Source organism: Pseudonaja textilis, chromosome Z (assembly GCF_049901715.1).
Source record: "Pseudonaja textilis isolate UNSWEBS1 chromosome Z, rPseTex1.2, whole genome shotgun sequence".
Classification (NCBI taxonomy): domain Eukaryota; kingdom Metazoa; phylum Chordata; class Lepidosauria; order Squamata; family Elapidae; genus Pseudonaja; species Pseudonaja textilis.
Genome location: NC_142008.1, coordinates 28,568,437 through 28,585,376, shown reverse-complemented (window position 1 = coordinate 28,585,376; position 16,940 = coordinate 28,568,437). Strand labels below are relative to the sequence as shown.

Here is a 16,940-nt window from a genome sequence, read left to right as displayed (position 1 = left end):
TAATGAAAGTAAAATTAACCAGGAATGTCTGTTATAAAATGTACAACAGCTGTATACTCCACTGAAGTGGTACCCAACCTTTCTGGCTCCACAGCAGCGGCGGTGGTGGTGGATAGGCAGGTTTTACACATGCAACCTAGCTCCTGTGAACGCACAAATAAAGTTTTGTGTGCTCGCCCGCCATTTGAATGGCCTGGTTCCCAATGGGCAGCCTGAGGGTTAGGAACTCCTGCTTCACTGATCAACAAAATGCTTAATTATTGCAGAAATTAATTTGACCCTGCTCTCTTTAGAAATACCAGTTCAAAATTGTTTTACAAAATATAATACTTTATACTTTATTAGCTATGTGTCAATTTAATCATCGACATGGCAGATAATATAATTACCTGCACAACTGAAACAGAAGGATGCATTTCATTGCATTCAGTTTTATTCTTACAGCTACTTGCCCAGATGGAATATGTCTACAAATATAAAGCAAAGTTATGAGCCAAATAAAGCAACTATTTATGAAAACAGATATTGCATTCACCCATAAGATAAATATCTATGTAATCATTCAAATTTAAAACACTCGTCCCTTTTCAGACTAGTATATGTAGATGTCTATTCTTGATCACATGTCACTTAAGCGTCTAATTTAATAAAAATTGTATTTAGCCATTGCAGTTTAAAAACTTACCAGAAAAAACACTACTGAAATAAATAAGAAAATATTTGAAACTTTGGTAGGAAAGAGTGGCTCTCCCTTTCCTTCTGAGAGAACCTGTCGTTTCTGAAAAGTTAGATAAATAAAAGCAAACAACATTCCATGGAAAACAACCTGTAAGAGAAAAGAATATTGCTTTATCTCAGCATTTAGCAAATATTAATTTAACATTATAGTTGGAACATTAAATTTCTGTTCCCTTTTTAAAATTTTATTTTGCTTTGAAGCTGAAATTGTAATTCAAACGTAATTTTCAGCAATGAGAGCATATTTATAGTCAGATCACATAAAAATACTTATGAAAAATTTAAAAAATACATACGTATCGATCTAATTTCCATCTAAACCACCATTCATAGATGCTCCCATTTAGTTCAAAAAACATGGACAATGGCCATATAGAAAAAACCTTTTCAAACAGATCCTGTAAGAAACAAACATATATGTACAGAACAGCTATGTTAGAGTACTAGGTCCTCTGATACAAATACTCAATTTCTGGGAGTTGAAATATATTTGGATGAAAATACAAAATTCCATAGTTCATCATGCAGTTGATAAAAAATCCACACATCCATTCAGATTTTCAGGATGTAAAAAAATAAGATGAAGATAAATCACTTCATATTTTCCTCACCTTTAATATAACATATAAGTTGCACGATTCAATTAAAAAATACTGAATTTAAATCCTTTTAGCGTGAAAGATAATAAAAACATAAAATAACCTGGTTGCATAAGTGTGCATACTCTTAAACTAATACTTTGTTGATACTTTTGATTTTATGACAGCATTCAGACTTTTGGGGTAGGATCCTATCACCATGGCACATTTTGATCTTTGCCTACACTTCCTTGCAAAAGTGCTCCAAATCTGTCAGACTAAGAGGGTATCTCTTGGGCATAGCCATCTTCAGGTCACTCCATATATTTTCAATTGGTTCCAGGTCTGGGTTCTGCCCAGACAACTCCAAAACTTTGATCTTCTTCTAGTGAAGCCATTCCTTCCTTAATCTGGAGGTATACTTTGAATCACCATGTTGAAAGATGAAATCCCTCTTCGTCTTCAGCATTTTAGCTGAAGCCTGAAGATTTGGACAAAATTAATTGATATTTGGAACTGGGTATAATTCTGTCCACCTTGACTAAAGTCAGCTCCAGCTGAAGAAAAGCACTGCAATCACTATGCTTCACTTATTTTTTTACATCTCATAAATCTGGCATTTTAACAGGGATGTGCAGACATTTTATATCCACTATATATGAAAAGAAAACATCCTGAAAATATAGTTAATCTGATTATTTAATAATAGGAAAAAGCTATTTCACATCAGGCTCCATCTGGCATATGTTAACATTTTCTTTAGCAAAACATTACATTCATGAAGCATTATACTCCATTAAGATCTTATGCTAGAGAAAAAACTGTTTTATTCCTTAACACCTTTTATTCCTAAATATTTGCAAAATGAAATAATTTCATATTTCAATATAATGGGCAAATATATTAATTCATTCACTTCCCAAGTCTTAATATAATTACATAGTAATTATTAGTACAATAATTTCTTCTTTGAAAAGGAAATAGTATTTTAAGATTAATCATAGAGTGTGCATTTTTATAAGGCTGAATTCCCCATGTCCTCAATAGCCTGCAGACCTTTGCCTATTCAAGAGTATATTTACTGTACTAAAAATCTTCAGGATGATTAATAAAAAGGCTAATTATAAAGTTGAATGCTAAAAAATATGGAAATATAGTATATTTTTTTATATTTATATATATACATTTATAGTATATTTATATAAAGGAGCCTCTGTGGCGCAGTGGTTAGAGTACAGTATTGCAAGCTTCTTCTGCAGCCAGCTGCCTTCAATTTGGCAATTCAAATCCCATCAAGGCTCAAGGTTGACTCAGCCTTCCATCCTTCCGAGGTGGTAAAATGAGGACCCAGATGGTTGGGGGCAACATGTAAACCGCTTAGAGAGAGCTGTAAAGCACTATAAAGCGGTATATAAGTCTAAGTACTATTGCTATATAGCCAGCAACATTTGCAAACCATGTCATCAAAAGGATATACTTGCAGTGATGTAATCACACAAGTTTCATCATGTTATATTCCCTGCTCTCAAAAGACATCCATCTGTGTATAGATTTATATTACAGGTAATCCTTGACTTATGACTTCAACTGAGCCCAAAATTTCTGTTGCTAAGTGAGACATTTGTTGCTCTCCCATTGATTTTGCTTGTCAGAAAGTGGGTAAAGGTGATCACATTATCTTGAGATACTATAACTGTCATAAATATGAATCAGTTTCCAAGTATTTGAATTTTGATCATGTAACCATCGGAATACTACATTAGTCGTGAGTGAAAAAAGTCATGTCATTTTTTCAGCATCGTTATAATTCTGAACAATCACTAAATGAACTACTGTAAGAGAACTATTTGTAATATGTCTCCATGGACATCCATATCTGTATATAAAATTCCTATTGCACATATCTACAAACAGTACAGCTTTTGATAAATAACAATGTATGCATGCAAAAGTAAATTATTATATATAACAACGCAACATATAAGCATGCGTCTCAAACATGAAAAATATAAACAACTCATTCTTCAACTGTGTTTCCGTAAGTGTCAATTTTTATTACAAAAACTTTCTGATTTTTTAAAAAGTTATGTTAAATAAACTATACACAATTTTAAACATTTGTGAACCTTTCTAAAAATATTTTTTGGATAAATATTTCTTTTCCTGACAAGTCCTAAAACTAGATAAAGAGAACTCAATTAAATAAACGGGTCAAAATTATACTTGTTTATATAGGACATATAAAGAATAGATCATTTTGAGTCATATTTATCCAGAAATATTGAAAAATTCAGTATGATTCACAAGACCATAAGCTCCATGATATGCTTTTGTTTGTGGTGGTTTGGCAATTCTTGTAGTTTGTTTCAGAATGTGTTTTGCTTATTTGCTTGTATGTGTACACGAACACACATATCCTTAATAAAACATCCAAGTATTCTTTTCCTTGACTTCTCTTTAGAACATTTTTTGTTCCTAATATTCTACCACCATATTTACTAATAGTAAATGCAGAAAAATAAAAACAAAAGCTTTTAAATAACTAACGCCCTCTCTCTATAATTAAAGAGCATAGACTAATGTGCATTTTGAAAACAAATGCATTGTCTTTGCACTGTCGGGCATTTCAACACCCAATTTATCAGAAAACAATTAATGCATTACCACAGATCTAAAAGCATGTTAATTGTTTTCAACGAAAATACCCTGTTCTTTTCAGACACGTTAGATTTTTACCTTGCCTGTTCCAACATTGTGAATGCTTTCTCTTAAGTGTTAATTCTAGCTTGAATTTGTACTCTACCACACTTAAAGTACAATACAAACCTCAGAGTATGCTAAAAAATAAATGCAGATGAACAGGAATCCTAATTTTAACAGCAAGCTAGAATGCCAGAAGAAACTACCTGTAGAAAAGCAACAAAGAAGAGAAATTGTTATTAATTTTTAGAAAATTCTAAAAATTCTGTATTATTTTTAATACAGTAAACACATTGTGTAAATTCCGTGAATAGGTCAGTACACTGAATGACTATTTGGTAGGATTTGGACAACCATATACTGAGCTGCAAGAGAGTATTATGTGAATGCTTTCTCCTTTCTAGTGTATCATCTCTATGTCAGAGCCCCCAATCTTTCCCTCCAGACATTCCCTTCGGCCATCACCACAACCATCAACATCTGATCATACCATCTCCAATGAAACCTTTTAACTGGAATTTTCTACAGACTTGAACACTCTGTCTATAGTAATCATATCTAAGAAAAGAAGCTCATTTTACTCCATTTATTGTACATTTTTTTTGTTTGGGCCACTTGAAAACAATTGTTTTGGGCATAAAAAGAGCCACATATACAACTTTTAGTAAATTCCTACTTAGCAAAGATAGGGAAATGAATAGAGCAATTTTAAGATATTCAACTGCTGGTAGAAAAAACGAGTATTAGTTGGTCATTGTTAGCTATGTTAACAGTTCTTTTGGTGTGTAAAATGAAATATTTACCATTGGCTTTCTTCAGGATAATTTGAGGCCACAGAGCTAATGTAACATATATGATTAAAAACCAGAAAGTGACTAAAGGAACGAAGTAATAGAACTGGTAAGATCGATCCATTACAATGCATAGCACCACAACCAGGAAGTTCAGTCGAAACAAAACCTGTTAATATTGAGAAAAATACCTAAGTATTTGGCAATGAAATAGTACAGACATTAGTTTGTATATTTTAATATAATCTTAATCTGATTGTAATTTCACCAGAAGTGGCAGACTATTTTAAGCATATTTGTAGTTTAGATTACTTCTATTACAATTTATATGAGAAACAATTTTGTAACTCATGCTCTAAAAAAGTTGAGTTAAAATTCAGTTTAAAAAACCCTAAAAGTCTCTAATAGAACATTTTCTTGTTTAGGCAACAAGAAAATCTGTGTTCATTTTGGAATATAAATTCAAACTATAGATGTTCAGATCTAGGCAAGATATCTCCCTTTTCCTGTGATAGAGCCAGTCAGATGGTCTAAAGCAGGGGTCCCCAACCTTGGCAACTTTTAAGACTTGTGGACTTCAACTGCCAGAATTCCTCAGCCACCTTTGCTTTGCTTAGCTGGCTGAGGAATTCTGGGAGTTGAAGTCTACAAGTCTTAAAGTGGTCAAGGTTGGAGACTCCTGGTCTAAACAGATTTGCAGAATTCCAGTTCAACATAGAAGTTTAAGATTAGTTATACTGCCAGTGCTGACAGTATTCCCCACAATTCCTATTGCTTTGCAGGGACTTTAACATTAAAACTATTAACTAATAGCACTTGAACAGTAAAATAATGGAACAAGAATTAATATACCAGTTCACTTATTTTGGAGAAGGATTGTAGAGCAAACTAAGATAATTCAGAGATAACAAGCTCTCTGTTCTCTGCTACTGAAAATCACCCCATGACACAAAAAAGGCATATTCTACTTTGAGAGGGGAACACATTACATTAATTAGTAGAGCCAGCTAATGATTAGAGATTTAGAAACACATTGATCATATCAGTTTTGTTATCTACAATTACAGTGCCTGATATTTTGTGGATGGTAAAGAAAAACAGAAACAAGGTCTTGCTATTAAAGGTGTATCATCTGAAAAGTTCACTTCAATTTTAATAAATGAAATGTCTACATTGGAATATAATCTCAAATTGCAATGGTAGCTTAGTACTTTGACTTACACCCACAGAGTAATTTCCAAGTTCTCCAGCTTAACCATTTTGCAGTCAAGAACATACAAATTGCACTAACAAGGAATTTGCAAGATTTAAAAAAATCTGTGCCCAATGAAATTAGAAATAAATTGGATGTTAAAATAAAGATCTTACTGTGAAATTATCTGTAATCTAATATGGTTTGCTTTTAAATAAAAGTATTGACTTGCATTTTGGTTGTACATAGCTCTTAAGAGATTGAAAGTATGATGGGATATATAGTGGGCAAGCCATTACAAGATGACTAACACGTTTGGTGCAATGTTTTCTTCTTGTGACCATGGATGTAGAAAGTAGCTTTTCCATGGCTTTTCTTGTTGGGAGGGAGAGACAATCACTATCATTGGTCTGCTTGGTTCTCAATCTTAATCCTCTCTATCACTATCCTTAAAGACTGAAAAAAGTAGCTTGATGCAATTCACACATCATAATGGTCCACATCTTGCCTATCTCATCTAGTCCACTGCCAGCTTTCTCTATAAAGTTGTCATGTTGTAGGCTTCCTGTAGTTGGCAAGCCCTCACTTGGGAGGGAAACCTCCCCACTTCCAATACTGGCATCAATCTTAAACATAGCTCATGGTCCCCAGTAGTTTGAGCCAGTTCCCAAACTATCTATGGCTCCAGAGAATCCCCTTCTTTGAGATCATTGTGTGGTTCTGCCAATTTTGCCATCTTCTTGTTTCCAGTAGCATCTTGGTAAACTACAAGATACAATTTCTTTCTTTTATTTTTCCCCCCGTTTCCATCGTTTTTTGGTCCAGATGCATATGTAGTATTGCTGCTGTTATTGTTTTTATTATTTAATGCCAGACACTTCATAAAAAAATTATTTGATTGAAAATAATAGTAATTCAAGAATTCTAGTAGGCAACAACTTGAAACCAATATGTTTATCTGAACTTCAGTTAGAAACTAGAGTCTTTTTTTTCTAAGCTTTACAGTGCTTGGGAAGGAGGTAAGTCTCTTTCTGAAAGAGTTACCAGTTTTATAAAATAGTTGCTTAATTAGGCTGAGAACAAAGTCTTTCCATTTTCATAATTTCTTATCTCAATATAAAATTGAAGGAAAGTCCTCTTCTAAAAGGCACAGCTATGTAGAGAGGTTCCTCCAATGGATACAAAAGTCTAGGCATTCTAAGATAGAGTAAACCTTTTCCTGTAAGCTTTAACTTTGGTAAGAATAGATCCACTATTTATAAATTAGCACTAATGATGAATTTGAATGTACGCCTGAAACTTTGCTACAACAGAGGGATAATTTGTTCAGAGACAAAAACATGATTCTTTGCACAGCTTCAATGGATGTTACAAGAATGTACCAAATATAGAACTTTACCCAATTTTATGACTGTAGTCAATCTTGAATGTCATACATAAGCTTCTTACCTGACACACTCTACAAATGCCAAAATCTCCTTTGATCCAAAAGTATGAGAAATGTCCATAGCCTGTTTGGAATAGATATGCAGCAACCAAAACACGGATATGCATGTACACTGGCAAGAACTATAAACAAAAACATGGGAGCATTAAAAAAAACCAAGTAATCAATTAAATTCCAATTTAAAAATAATGATTTATGAAATCCATTTGATTTTAATTTTGCTTCAGTAAATATATATAACTAGATGTTAAAGCTCTATTCCCCACTTATTTTGTGTTACAGGTCTTTTCAATACATCCCCAATTAACCATTCATTGATTTCATGATGTAATAGACTGATCCTTTTACACGTATGCATGTAGGATTTAGTCAGATAATGGAAATAACATAGAAGCATTTATAATAAATAAAATAATAAAATGGTTTAGATATGTAGACTGGGCATTGTTCCAACTACTCCATTAGAAGACCAAAATAGTGACTCTTAAAACCATACACAAAGAGCCATAATTAAAACAGCTCTCATAAAGAGATGTCACACCAGTGAGGGGATACATGATATTACATTTCATTTGCATCAATTAGTATTGTTTGCTAATATTATCTTATGCAGAGATAAAATTATCACCTATTTCAGGACTGTTTTCAAATCTCCCCAATAGAAAATCAAATCCCTCTTCCATAAGTGAATGTACTCCAATTTGAGAACCATAAAGATAAGATGAAGGAAGGATAATAAGAGTAGCAATAAATAAAATAAATATGTTATTTTCAAATTATCCAGTCATTCTGATTAATTGATATTTTTATTCACATTATATCACTTCATACTACAAGAAAATAAGAAAATTGAGACAAAGGTATATCTTTCAAAACAAACTTTAACCATCCCAATGAATCAAATGTTTTAAAAGATTATTTTAAATTTAATATTGTAGTCCAAAAGTCTATTTTCCTGAAAAATAATTATATTAAAAAAAATTCTTACTGTGCTTGCTCCAGAGATATGGTAGATCAAAATGACAAGCTGCATCCATCCTTTCCATTCATCAGTTTGCTCCCTATTTAAGACTTTAGTCTGTGCAAAGTAAATGAAAAAAGAACAATTAAATAAACCATAATACTATTATAAGTAAATACATCTGCAATTATCATGCTAATAATTACAACAGCAATTAACCATAAGTATGCATGCTGAAATATTAGACAGGGACTGCAAGACAAAGGACTGCACAGAATGCTATGAATAAGCTGCAAGGCCATCAAACCTTTTCATTTTCATTTCAGCTAACAAACTTCATATACTTCTTGCCAGTTAGCTTTTTAAACACAGCAGAAAGTGATTTGTGATGCAAAACTGTATGAACAAGTACTTTTCGGGGAAGAATGGACACAGCCATTTTAGGAACCACCTTGCTTAAGAGCTCTCTGGCTGACTAAATGTTGTCCACTGAAACAACATTGTCAATAATTTTGGATAAAAAGAAGTTTCGGCAGAATCTCATCTGCCATCATCAGGCTTCTGTAAGAAGAAGAAGCCTGATGATGGCAGATGAGATTCTGCCGAAACGTTGCTACAACTTTAAAAGCACAACTACAATGATGTGGGAAAATACCTGAACAAAGCTGAATGCCATACATGTAAGTACCCGCAAAAACTTAAGAAAATAAAGTGCAATTTTATTTTAGTGGTTTTACAACATAATCACTTTAGTTTATTATGCTGATTCAAGTCCCTGAATCCAATGAGACTGGCTTCCAATAAAACATATGGGACTAAACTCTCAATTTGTATTTCCCATTTAATTGAAGATTATAATATCTAAAAGCAGTAATAACAAAGCAATACAAAGGTTACTACTGTTCTCCATTACTGTTTGTTTTCATTAATCTAAGTTCATAATTTTAGCACAAAAGAAACAGATACCTCTTTAGTATTTTCTGTGTAAAATACTCCTAACACCAAGATATAAATTATTGGTATAAAAAAAGAAGAATGAGTATAAAACTTGTTCTCTTTCATAAATAGGTTTGCTCTATCACACAGGTAGAAGTAGCCCATAATTAAGCCAAGTTTGCACAAGGACTGGAAAAGTGTCTCTAGAGTAGAAATTGTTGGAGAATTAGTGGCAGGTTTTTTTTCTTCTCCACTCTCCATATCAGTGCACAGCTTGTTCTTCTGGTTATTGTTACGACGAATGAGAACAAGGACCAAATATCCAATTACAGATGAAGCCAAAAAGCAAAAAGCTAGCTTTTGTATCAAAGTCACAGGAGGCTGAGGTTGGCAGCATGAGCCATCAATAGGTTTAACAATCTTGTTGCAGTGGTTGTTCATTAGAATCATTGCACTCTATTGAAAAACAAAAAATGAAAGCATAACTTGGTCATATGGAATTTTGTTTATCTTTGTTAAATTTTAAAGTGCTTTTTATTAAACCAAATACAATACCTTTATTTACATAAAATTAATTTTGAAAAAGTTAATTTTTCAGCAGTGAAAATAATAATACAGTATGGCATAACAAAATACTTAACTCTTTATCTTATCAGCAAGTTGGATGTTGGAAATCCATGATAAAATCCCTTTGATTACATTACATTATAGAACAGTTGGCATATCTCAATGCTTTTTAAAACTGGGAATTCCTAGACAATATAAGAATTTTCTGGATTTTAACAATCCATAGAACAACCATAAAATACAGAATAATTTCTTTGTTACATTACAAGTGTGCTGTTAAAGTTAACACCTTGCAAGTTTTACAGTGCTAGTTAAATGAATTAATGGCAAAACTGAATTTGAATCAATTTTTCAGGTCAGGTTAACTGTTGCACACCTGAGAGAAGGGGCATTGCTCCTACTTGAACACTTCTTCTCGGGGAGCCGAAGGGAGAATTCAGGATGGGTAGTCTCTAGTCTCATAGCTCTGCAGACCGAGTTGAAAAACTGAGGACACACCCCTTGGTAACGGTCCCCAGTTCTGAACAACGTTGAAGTGAATCCAGCTGCTCCTCGTCCTCTAACAGATAGACTATTTGATACTGCAAGAAGTATCCTTCCTACATTTCCTTCCTACTCTGACCAGACAGAATACAGGGTGGGACTGGATTCTCCCTTCGGCTCCCCGAGAAGAAGCGTTCAGGTAGGACCAACTCCCCTTCTCCACTGAACCGAAGGGAGAATCCAGGATGGGACATACCAAAGCTGGCTGATGGCTGTCCTATGGGAGGGAACTGGATTGGTTGGAGGTCCCCACTTCTACATGAATGCCCTGCAGGACTTATCTTCCAAAGGACGCTTCTGCTGAGGCAAAGGAGTCAATTTTATAATGTTTTATGAATGGGGTCACAGATGACTAAGTCACAGCTCTACAAAAGTCCAGAACTGAAGCTTGCATTGCCCAGGCTGCAGTGGTCACCGCACTCCTGGTTGAGTGCACAGTGATTCTCAGCACAGGAAGAGCCAGTAACTCATAGGCTTTTGCAATGCAGGCTCTAAGCCAGCGACCCACAGTAGATAGTGTCACTCTGCGACCCAAAGTTGACAGCTGAAAGGAAACGAACAGGGCTTCAGTCCTCCTAAAAGAGGAGGTCCTTTTGACTTCCGGCTTGTGGTGCTTCGGTGCAGGCAGGAATCCGTGACTGTGCACGGTCTCTGCCTGTGTTCACTGCCTGAGTACCCCGAGCCATTTGGCTCCGGGGCTAAGCCACCTTTGTAGAAGATGGTGAAGACTGGGGGGTTCTGGCAAGGACGAGAGACATCGCATCTCTCTTCCCTAGCCGGCTAAATCTCCCTCTCCGATGGCAGCTGAGCGGCGGTCTTTAATGGCCGCCACTTAGAAGAGCTCAGCCGGGAAAAGGAAGTGCTGGAGGAGTTTGTGAAGAAATGAAAGTGATTTTGCTAACCGGGACAAAGGAACAGTGAAAGTATCCTGGTATTTAACACCTACTAAAGACACATTGTTCCTAGACTGAGTAAACAGCGAATGGATATTAAAGGGAAAACTTTTTTTCTTTTCACTCTCCTTCCAAACGGAACAGCTTTGAGAGAAATCGGAAAACCGCATTGAAGGTATGCTAAATGCTAAAGACTATGCTAATGCCAAAGGGATATGGATTTCTAAATATTTAAAGAAAATTTTTTCTTTTGCTGTGAGTGGGAAGGGAGAGGAAAAAAATTGAAGTAGAAGTTGAAAATAAGGAGCAGACTGCCTAGAATTTTAAAGAGCCATTTGAACATTAATAAGACTTCAAAAAGACATATTTTAATTGGAATTTTGTGATTTAATAGCAACCCCAGAAAAAGAAATGGAAGAAGGGAAAAAGTGCTAAATGAAATAGTCTATCTGGATTGTTTGGTGACTTTGCATCTTTTGGGAAACTTTTTTTCTTTGTTTAAAATCACTCAGGTGGTTGTTTTGGGAAAAATTTTTCCTCTTTATAATGGCATCACTCTTGGATGAATCTAAAACTGAATATCTAAAATATAAAAAGGAAGAACAAGACTGGAAAGATACCTTGGACATTCTTTTTCAATCTCTAGAAATGGCGGTGCATTCCTATGGAGAATTGATTGCGCAGCAGGATAATTGGGACAAAAAGAAGAAACTATTTTTGATGAACATGTGATTCTATTGGGGGAGAAGAAGGAAGAGGAAAAGGAAAAAGGATTTTAAAACCTAAAAAAAACAACCAAAATAGATAAAAATGAGTTGAAGGGTGGATATAAGGTTAGAAAACAACAGGAAGGGGGAAAGCAGAAGAAGAAAAGGGAGGTGGAGAGACAAAGGGGTAAAAGGGTAAGGAAAAGAATAAGCAAGGGAGAAAGGAAGGGGTGAGAAGTCTCAACGATGGGGAGCAAGATTTAAAGAAACAAAATTTATTTAGAGACAATGGGTAAATTTTATTGAAAAAGGAATTCTGTAAGGTACATAAGATTGTGTTATTATAGGCATTTTTAGAATAAAATGTTTAAGATATAAATAAGTATCAATAGGTATGATTAAAATGGTTTTGACAGGGTACTAGCTATATTATATATTTATAAATTTGTTTCTTTGTTATTGTCGTTCTTTCTTTTTTCTTATTCTCTTTATATAATATATTGTGTGACTTTAGGATGTGCTAAACAGAATCCCAATACAAGTTATGTGTGATATTAAGTATTATTAGGTTAGGGAAAGAGTTAAAGGCGTCATACTCCAATTAGTGTACAGGAGAGGTTTTGTTTAAAGAGAAAAAATGAATGGATAGTTGAGAACAGACAAAGAATGTTAAGTATTATGACTTGAACTGAGATAAGTAGAATAAAACTAAGAGAGTTAAAAAAAGGAAGAAGCTATATAGAAAATGGAAAACGGTAATAAGATATGGAATGATATATAAAAGGAACATGATTTTTGAAGGGGCGTCTATACGATGAGTTTTAACCCGGGATCAAGCAACTTTCAGAAAAGATGTTTTATGTCTTTTTGTTTTATGTCTTGTTTTTGTATTGGAAGAGAATAATGAAAATGTATAAGACAGATGGAGATAAAAAATGTATACAATCTAAAGTTAAAGAGATATAATTTGAATAAATAGAAGGAAAGGAAGTAATAAAGAGAAGTTCGGGATAAGATATGAAGATGAACAGATAAAGTAAATATATATATTAAATTGTGCTTGTTTGGAAATGTGATAACTTGGAATAATTCTGTCTTTAAATAAGATGTGGATTGGTTTTTTTAGAAAAAAAATTCTTATGTCATTATATTTTATGTTTTGTTTGTCTGTGTATTGTTTTGGAAAATCAATAAAATTTGTTTAAAAAAAAAAAGGGAGGTCCTTTTGATGTATATATGGAGGGTCCTCCTAACATCCAAGGTGTGCCATTTTCTCTCCAGTGCATGGGTAGGCCCTGGACAGAAGTCAGGCAAAATCAACTCCTGTGAGCGATGGAATAAGGAGTTCACCCTGGGCAGAAAGGTAAGACCCAACCGCAGAACCACCCTGTCTGCATAGAAAACGCACAGGTCCTTTCTGATGGATAAGGCGGTCAACTCCGAGATACGCCTGGCCGAAATAATGGCCACTAAGAATGTAACCATGCACGTGATTTCACGCAAGGGTTCAAATGGGGGAGAAGTCAGTGCCTGCAGGGCCCTAGGCAAATCCCAGGTGGGGTAACGGTGGACCACCGGTGGCTTCAAATTAGTGGCTCCTCTAAGGAAGGCTTTCACCCTGGGGTGTTGGGCCAGATTCAATCCAGATGGCCAGTATTTCCCCAAGGGACATCTGAAATGCCCGATGCTGAAAAGGGGCAGAAGCGCCTTGCAGTTTTCACGGCTAGCACAGATCAATAAGAATGGACCAGGAGAAAGTGGGTTGAATAAGACACTGACTCACTTCCCCCCAGCCCGGGCCACATGGGCTCTCAGGGGCACCTCCAACCAAATTTACAATCACAATTCCAAAAACCAGTCCACCAGCAAAGAATTTTTTTTAAACAAAAAAAGGCAGATAAAAAACCCCCGAAAAACAAAAGTGCTAACCAGCAAGCCGGCTAGCTGTCAAACCTGCTCTAAGCCTTTGGAAGAGAAAAAAACCCAATTCAGGGGGTGATTCTTCTACAATCCTAACTATTCAGAGCCCTTAAAGGGTGGTCTGAACACACTGAGACCAAGGGAAGAACTGGGGACCATTACCAGGGTGTGTGTCCTCAGTTTTTCAACTCGGTCTGCAGAGCTATGAGACTAGACACTATCCATCCTGGATATTAATTGTTGCCTTTCTACTGTAATTGTTGATTTCCACTGTAAATAATTGAAAATGGTTTTGCAACAGTTTTTCAATACCTATTAAAATAGTAATCAAATTCATTCAATTAGTCGTATTATTTTAAGTCTAGAATTATTTTTTTGTCATTATCACTTCTAATGGCTGTGTTTCAGAGAGATTACTCACTGTTTCTCTGCTTGATTCAGGAAGATGTAAGCCGTCTGATGACTGAATTATAGTTTCTTCTGCTATTAGTCTAGATGCACTAAAAACTTTTACTTTAGCTTTTGAATTTTTTGAGCTGCTGTTCAGAATACTGACCGCTGCTTCATTGTAAGCATCTATTTTCTCATTAGTGATCATTTTCCTGCTTTCGCTCAACATATCTTCATAAACTGGATCTGAATTGAAAAAAATATCTGAGTTACTACTTTATAAACCAAAGCAACAAATAAATAAATATTCAGTTCCAAGGGAGTAGAAAATCACTAGTCTATACCTTTTTAGCAAGCAAGGCATATTTGATTGTCACCAAATTTCAGTGAAACAAATTGCCATTTAATAACAGTTCAAATAACTAGTGTGTCTGATGACAAATGACATAGGTGGGATAAATTAATATTAAAATATTCCTTCGTGCAAGGAAGCAAAAAAAATTCTTACTGAATTCCTATAATTTTAATTAGAAAACTGCTGAAAAAAAAGATCTGTGCTTCAAATGATCTTTGTTCCCAGTATATAGGAATAAATTCGAGAATAACTCTGACAATGCCTTCTCCAATTAGAATAATATGTCACAAAAGGATTTACAAAATACATAAAGCTTGCTGCTTAATTTACCTATCCAAACTAAATTATATTTGAAAAATGATTGTAGATATAACCTATTCTTGAATTTTTTCCAACCAAATGAAGTCTCATTTCTATAGATAACTGATTTCTGCAGTTGAACAGTCCACTTTGGGGAAGGCTTTCTTAATTTTTTTTTTTTTTTACTGAAGACCTTTACCCCGATAGTTATTCTGGGATTTCACATAGCAAAGAGTCTAACAATAAACCCTATTTTTTAGCTGACATATTTTTTTTCCCCTCATAGGCGATCAGAAAAATTGTAGGCTGTTATTTAAATTTGCATTTTGGGAAATCGAAAGAGAAAATTACAGTTGCATCTCTAATGCAACTTAGAGCATATCATCTGTTCCAAAGGAAGTTAATAATATTTTGTTCAGTATTTGCTCAGATATCATATTAAGAATTATTTCCGGTGCAAAATATGATTTCATAGAAATTTAATAATGTAGCGGTAATAATCCACCATATGAGACAAACTTCAGCAGCTATTCCTAGAGAAAAATCTGGCATTCTGGTGCTAAATAAAAATTACAAGCATTTTGGACAACTTATACATCAAAATGCAATACAATTTAAATTTTACCTTGCAAGACCCAATAGACATCACTATTTCTTGCCAGCTTTTCCAGAAGGGGTGCAATTGAAGTGATGTTGATCCTGTATTGTGTGAGTGCTTCATTGCTGCCATTATGAATTTTTATAGACCACTGAAAAAGATGATAAAGGAAAATGAATTAAAACTGATATTTCAGAAATCTTATAAGCAAAACATCGAGATATTTTATAACAAATAAATCAAAAGAATAGTTGAAGCAAATATATACACAGAATATTATATAGAATACTGCAAACTATTAAACAGCTTTGAGACATTTCTAAAAATAAAACTTTTTTAAAATATTAATACCACTGGTAATTCAAATCAGATTGATACTACTATCACAATATTCATATATATGTGTGTATATGAGGGAGGGGGAGAGGGAGGGAGAGGGGAGGGAGGGAGGGAGGGAGGGAGGGAGGGAGAGAGAGAGAGAGAGACTGGAGAATAGGCATCCTTATTAGAAATTCTATTTTTATATGTAGGTAATCTTCATTTAATGAGCATTCATTTAGTTACTGTTCAAGTTACCGTAGCACTGAAAAAGGAGATTTATGATTGGTTCTTGAAGTTGTAGCCACTGCAGTGTTCTATGGTAATATGAACACCATTTGAGATTTTCACTACTGGCTTTTGACAAGCAAATGGTGAAGACAGCAGGAAGTTGTAGATTGTGTCACATGCCATTACATTAAATAACTGTGATTTGCTTAATGATTGCAACCAGAAATGTCATCATTAGTCAGTGCATGACCATACTGCTTAACAATGGAATTGCCAGTTCCAGTTAGTGCTTAACTTACAATTGATCATTTTACTACCTTTCAGAATTACGACAGCTTGGTAACGGATATTTTATGGCCTGTATGGCGGTTACGGCTCCCCCCATGGTTATCTGACCACACTTTGGATGGTTGGCAACAAGTTTGCTTTTATGATCAGTTGCAGTGTACCATGGCCATGACTGTGAGGTTTTTGCCAATTTCCAGTAAAAAACACTCATATGTTTAATGACCATGTGATTTGCTTAACGATTGCAGTGATTACAACTGCTAGAAAAAAATATTGGGAAAATGGGACTGGTAGTGCCATAACTTATAACTGCAATGATTTATAACCAGATTTCCGGTTCCAACTGTGGGCATAAGTCAAGGACTATCTGTGTAGCCCTCAACTGAGAACTACCTGAAATAAGTTTGAATACATGTATTAGCAGTCTATAAGAGCATAGCATTAGTAAAAAAATATTCTGATTCCAGTTGTCAGTTAATAATTACAC

General features: G+C 34.6%; 1 protein-coding gene across 6 annotated transcripts in view; it reads right to left on the bottom strand.

Moving 5' to 3' along the window:
• The window catches only part of CASD1 (CAS1 domain sialic acid O acetyltransferase 1), a 36,774-nt gene that overhangs the window by 5,541 nt on the left and 14,293 nt on the right, over positions 1-16,940 (bottom strand). For 3 of the 6 annotated variants that reach the window (XM_087917709.1, XM_026706283.2, XM_087917711.1), the window contains 10 exons: positions 15,644-15,767; positions 14,395-14,609; positions 9,374-9,799; positions 8,435-8,524; positions 7,449-7,568; positions 4,820-4,976; positions 4,143-4,222; positions 1,035-1,136; positions 686-826; positions 390-467 (listed from right to left, as the gene is read on the bottom strand). In XM_087917709.1, the coding sequence (XP_087773835.1) occupies positions 390-467; positions 686-826; positions 1,035-1,136; positions 4,143-4,222; positions 4,820-4,976; positions 7,449-7,568; positions 8,435-8,524; positions 9,374-9,799; positions 14,395-14,609; positions 15,644-15,767 (1,533 nt within the window). The remainder of the gene's footprint in view (positions 1-389; positions 468-685; positions 827-1,034; positions 1,137-4,142; positions 4,223-4,819; positions 4,977-7,448; positions 7,569-8,434; positions 8,525-9,373; positions 9,800-14,394; positions 14,610-15,643; positions 15,768-16,940) is intronic. The other 3 variants (XM_087917712.1, XM_026706284.2, XM_087917708.1) reach the window with 2 other exon arrangements.